Source organism: Pygoscelis adeliae, unplaced genomic scaffold (genome assembly GCF_000699105.1).
Source record: "Pygoscelis adeliae isolate BGI_AS28 unplaced genomic scaffold, ASM69910v1 Scaffold459, whole genome shotgun sequence".
Taxonomy (NCBI): Eukaryota; Metazoa; Chordata; class Aves; order Sphenisciformes; family Spheniscidae; genus Pygoscelis; species Pygoscelis adeliae.
In genome coordinates, this window is record NW_008825435.1 from 197,857 (window position 1) to 203,287 (window position 5,431).

Consider the following 5,431-nt stretch of genomic DNA (forward strand, 5'->3'; position numbering starts at 1 on the left):
GGAGCCCCCCCGGGGTGGGGTTTTTTTTTTTCCCCCCCCCCCCCCCCTTTTTTTTTTTTTCTCGGCTGCTGTTGAGTTTCCAGCTGAATCCTGTCCCACTCGAGAGACTCTGACCGCACCGGTGGTTTTTTTTTTTCTTTTTTTTTTATTTTGGGGGATTGGTTTTTTTTTTTTCCTGTTGGCATTACAGAGCTAGTTCAAAATATTTTTGGCTAAAATGAGAATTAAATGGAGATTTAGTTTTATGATATGTCAAGAAATAATAATAATAATAATAAAGAATAAGGTTGTAAACCCGAGTCTTTGGCTTATTGAGGTCCCGGCGGAGGCTTGAAAGATCTGGGAGCCGTTTCCAAACGAGTCTGGCTTCAACTGCGCACCAGAAATCGGGGTCCAGGTCCCCCACAGCCCGCCTGGCCTTGCTGGTACAGAATCACCCGTGAGCCTCCCGGTAAACAGATGTGCTTTAAATCCCGCCTCGTTAATCTTGACCTAATCCTTCCTAATTAGATTAGGTCAGGCCCAGAGCTGCGTGTCCGTATCCCTTCCTGAAGCAGCCGACTCACTCTTAGCCACCTCAAGAGCCCGTCGCGGGCAGCACCCATCGGCTGAGCTGGCGTCACCGAGGGACCAAAGTCCCTTCGGGCTCGGTGACAGGGGTGGCTTGTGGGTCTGCCAGCTAGGGAAGAGCAAAAACCAAAAGAGTACTCCTCAATCTCTAGAAAATGGCTTGTTTGTGCACGGACTCGGTGCCTGGAGGCTGCTGGGCTGAGAAGTTCCAGGTTAAAACCTCTCCTTCGTTAACAGCCGCCGCCCTGAACGTTCCCCCGGTGGGTGACGAGGCCCGAAGGCCTCGTTTTTGTAACCACCCCTGCTTCTCAGATTTATCTGCTTGCTGGGGTTTCTTGGGAATTGTGTTTGTTTTCCCAGGTCTGCAGGGCTCGCACAGCAACACCACGCGTGGGAGGAGCAACACCGAGTCCCTCGTTAGCCAGAAGGACAGAGAACATCTTCCAAGCCCTACCAGGCTGCCCGCCATCACGTAATTATTGCCCTCCGCTATTCTTTTTCTGCATCACGGGTTTTTTTACTCGTGAGACGATTGCCTCGCGTGGCTCTCACAAGTTCTGCTGCTCGGCCCATCCTCAACCCCAAGCCCTGTCCCGCCGTCACGTCCCCAACCTTGACGGTGTGGGGACAACTTCTTGTGGACGTAAAGCCCTCCCCGTCGGGGATGGTGGGTTTTGGCGTCTCCCTTAAAGTTCCTGATCTGGCACCTGTGTCCAGCCGGAGTAAAACTCCAACCCCAGATCTTCTATGAGCCTCCAGGTTGCAGGATGACCCCAACAGTGGACACGAGGTGGCCACGAGCTCAATAGAGCACTCTTTTATTCATTTTTTTTCTGTTTTGTACACAAAATTTACGGTTTCTCGCTACCACGTCCTCATCTGGTCCCGATGGTGACTTGCCACACCCGGACGAGGTTATCTGTGTAGCCGGCAAACAGGGTCTACGGAGAGAAACAGAGTCGGGTCGCGGGAAGGGTCGGACGGCCAGCAAGGTGGGGCCTCAGGACATGAGGACAAGGGACTGTGGTCCTCGGAGGGCAAATCCCGAAGCGGAGAGGGACCACCATCAGCCCCAGATGTTGGGAAGATAAAGGGGAAGAGCTCGACGGTTGGGAAGGGACCCGGGGAAGGAAGGGACCCAAGGAAGTTCTTGCCCTCGCTGGCAGAGATGGCTCCAGGAATTGAGAACAAGTGTCTTCGCGGTCCCTGTGCTCCGAGAGCAGCAGGAGGGTCCCCAAAATCCTCGTTCCCCAGGGCTGGGATGCCGGGACAGGGAGAAGGGGATGGTTTTTACCTGCCCGTCTGCGGACCAGGCCAGGGAAGTGCACTGGGGTGGTTCAGCTTTGCTGCTGGTGCTGATCACTTCCTGCTTCAGCTCGTCCACGATGATTTTGCCTTCCAAGTCCTGCAGGAGAAAGAAGAACGTGAAGGAACAAGGGGTCCTGCAGGGAAACTCCCACGACCGAATCCCAACCCAACGCGGGAAGGCCGTGAGGGAACAGAGGGTCGCTCAGAAACAGCCTCTGGATTTCCGCACAGAGATGCAGTCAGACGGCATTGAAGTGTTTCATCACGGCGTGGCGGCTCTGCCCTACGGCCACCGCAACCCTCCTCGGCCAGGGGACGAGGCCACGGGCGCCGGTTGCTGCCGCGTGACCCACGCCGGTGGGGACGCTCCTCCAGGAGAGCTCCTCCTCCGTGATCTGTGATCCAAAGTGAGGATCTCGACCGTGAAGGCGACTCCAAACCCGGCACAACCCAAAAGCTGAAGGAAGCGAGTCTTCCGGAGGAACCCTGCCCAGATGGGGACAGAGAGGGGCTGAGGAACCGCGCGAACCCAAAAGCTGAAGGAAGTGAGTCTTCCGGAGGAACCCTGCCCAGATGGGGACAGAGAGGGGCTGAGGAACCGCGCGGCGACATACCCAGATCTTGATGCTGGGTCCGGTGGCGGCACAGAGCCAGTAGCGGTTGGGGCTGAAGCACAGGGCGTTGATGATGTCTCCTCCGTCCAAGGTGTAGAGGTGTTTGCCTTCATTCAGGTCCCACAGCATGGCCTGGCCGTCCTGCGGGGCAGAAGGAGGAGTCAGAGCAAACCCCAACGCTCGTCACCCGCGCCCGGATTCGTGTGTCCCCCCCCCGAGGCGGCCTTTTTTTCCCCACCCCAACCACAGTTAAGCTGGAGCACTTTGCCGCGAGCCAGCGCGGATTCGGAAAAGTTAAAGGACCCAGCAGGAAAATGCAAAGAAAACGCATCGAGGGCTGAAACGTAAGAGCTAAAGAAGATCCCTGCAGCTGGGTGAGCGCCTTTGCCGTGGTCTTCCCTCCTTGCTTGACATCTGCTACTAGGACCATCGAGTCAGGCCAGATCTCTGGGCTGTTACCACCCCACTCAAGCCGTGACCAAGACGTGGAGCCCGTTCTCAGGGTGCGAGACACAGAAATGAGCCGCAACTGCCGGTAAGACGCCAAGATCTCGTCTCGGGGCCTCAGCCTTCCCCCCCCGGTGACACGTACCTTGCCACCGGAGGCACAGAGGGAGCCGTCGGGGGAGACGGTCACGGTGTTCAGGTAGCCCGTGTGCCCAATGTGGTTAGTCTTCAGCTTGCAGTTAGCCAAATTCCAAACCTGGGTGGGGAAAAACATGGGGGGCAGGAGAAAAGGGGGTTAAACACTGTTACTGCACCCCAATTCTGGGGATATGGGGGGGGGACCCTTCCCCGGAGCACTCCGGCTGCTCCAATCCTCCCGCCCCACCACTGCGGATCAGCTGGGGGAAGCCGATCCCACCTCACCTTCACCAGCTTGTCCCAGCCGCAGGAGACGATGATGGGGTTGCTGCTGTTCGGGGAGAAACGCACGCACGACACCCACTCCGAATGACTCTCGTCCTGGGGAAGAGGAACGACGCCGGGTTCACGGCGAGGAAACGCGGCCGGGTCTTCCCCGCCCCGTCCACGGGGCGCTGCAAGATCAGACCTGCCGCATCCCGTCGCTCCGCAGCTTTCCCAGGCCTCCCCCTCGTCCCCCATCCCTCATAATTGCAGGACCTGTCCTCAGACAGCCCCCCCCCTCAGGGAGAGGTCAGCAGGCAACGTCTCACTTCTAATCATTAGGACGGGGCTGGGAGACCTGGATTCCCGATCAAAAGCGGTGGGAGCGGACCTAAAACCACGTCCACGGAGGTCCTTTCTCACGGAGGTGTGATTTGGAAGCCCGCCTTTCTCGGCTCACCTGCACCGTGTACTTGCAGACGCCCAGGGTGTTCCAGAGCTTGATGGTCTTGTCCCTGGAGCCCGAAACGATCTGGCGGTTGTCAGAGGAGAAGGCCACGCTCAGGACGTCCTTGGTGTGGCCCACGAAGCGACGGGTGGTGGTGCCGCTGAAGAAGACAGAAACAATGGGAGATCTCGCAGAAAAATTCCTCCGAGGAGGCGGAAAAATTCAAACATTTGAAGGAAAAAGAAACAGGGAGCGGTTTACAAAAGGGTAAGGAGCGACGGTTCCCTTTCTCCTTCAAAAGAACAACTTTGGAGAAGGATTGGGGAAATCGGGATGAGTTTATCCTGCACGCACGCCTGGCCGGCTCTGCAAACGTCCACCCTCTTCTCCTGGCTGTACCCCCAATTCAGCCCAAAATGCCCCCAAAAGAAGAGCCCGAGCTCTGCCCTGCTGCCTCTCCGATGCTTCCCTCCCATCATAATTGCAGGACGTTGTCTTCAGATCCCGGAGGATCAGCGGACTTTGTGTCAGGTCTAATCATTGGGAGAGGGAGCCGAAGAAGAACAGCCCGAACGCCCCGATTCCTGCCTCCATCGAAAACCGCGGTGCCGACCACGGAAAACAACCCCTGCTGGGATTCCTCTTCCAACCCAAGAGCAAATCGTCTCGGTTTCAAGGTGCGTCGACGACCTCACCCCCTCTCCCAGCGCCCCAACGAAGCGGGGAAGACACGCTACGCCCCCCCCGGCCCCGCCCCGGCCCCAAAAAAACCGAAGGGTGCCGTCCCAGGAGCCCGAGAGAGCGAACTGCCCGTCGGAGGAGATGACCACGTCGCTGACGAAGTGCGAGTGGCCGCGCAGAGCTCGCTGCGGGATCCCGTAGTTGGTCTCGTCACGGGTCAGCTTCCACATGATGATGGTTTTGTCTGCAGGGGAGGCAGAGAGGGAGGTAAGGGGGGGTGTGTGTGTGTGTCATCTCGGGGACCGCAGCCCCCTGCCCGCCCTTCTCCTCACCCACAGGAACGGGGGAGCTGCCGAAGAAAACGGGGTGACCGGGTCTCTGCTCCTTTGCCCCCTCCTGCCTATCGCAAAGGCCAGGGCCCTGCCTCCTCTCCCCTCCTCCTCCTCAGCACCTCTGCCCTGCTACACCCCAGCCCTATCCCTAGGCCGGACTACCCTAATGGGGGGGGGCTCCAGCCTGTCCCCCCCCATATCCCTGGGCCCACAGTCTCTCCGCTTGGCTGACGGTCTCCCCTCGCCCCTCTCCCCTTGCAGGCTCACGGTATCCCTGGGACTCCTAGATCATGGTCTCTCTTTCCGCCCAAGCCCCACGGCCTTCCCTGCCCCTCTCCCCTCCAGGGTCATGGTCTCCCCTTGCCCCCTCTCCCCATGGCAGTCTCCCTGAGTCCCCTAGATCATGGTCTCTCCCTCCTCCCAAGCTCCCACGGCCTTCCCTGCCCCTCTCCCCTCCAGGGTCATGGTCTCCCCTTGCCCCCTCTCCCCACGATGGTCTCCCTGAGTCCCCTAGATCATGGTCTCTCCTCCCTCCTCCCAAGCTCCCACGGCCTTCCCGGCTCCTCTCCCCTCCGCGCTCATGGTCTCCCCTTGCCCCCTCTCCCCACGATTGTCTACCTGAGTCCCCT

The 5,431-nt window shown here is 58.8% G+C and overlaps 2 protein-coding genes across 2 annotated transcripts in view; one reads left to right on the forward strand and one right to left on the reverse strand.

Moving 5' to 3' along the window:
- The window catches only part of LOC103922939 (zinc finger protein 850-like), a 158,981-nt gene that overhangs the window by 115,887 nt on the left and 37,663 nt on the right, over positions 1-5,431 (forward strand).
- Positions 1,362-4,728, reverse strand: GNB2L1 (guanine nucleotide binding protein (G protein), beta polypeptide 2-like 1). Its single transcript, XM_009331146.1, has 7 exons — positions 4,547-4,728; positions 3,802-3,956; positions 3,363-3,458; positions 3,085-3,195; positions 2,493-2,633; positions 1,865-1,975; positions 1,362-1,511 (listed from the first exon to the last, which is right to left on the reverse strand). The coding sequence occupies exons 1-7, from the start codon at positions 4,698-4,700 to the stop codon at positions 1,446-1,448; spliced, it is 834 nt and encodes a 277-aa protein (XP_009329421.1). The 5' UTR covers positions 4,701-4,728; the 3' UTR covers positions 1,362-1,445.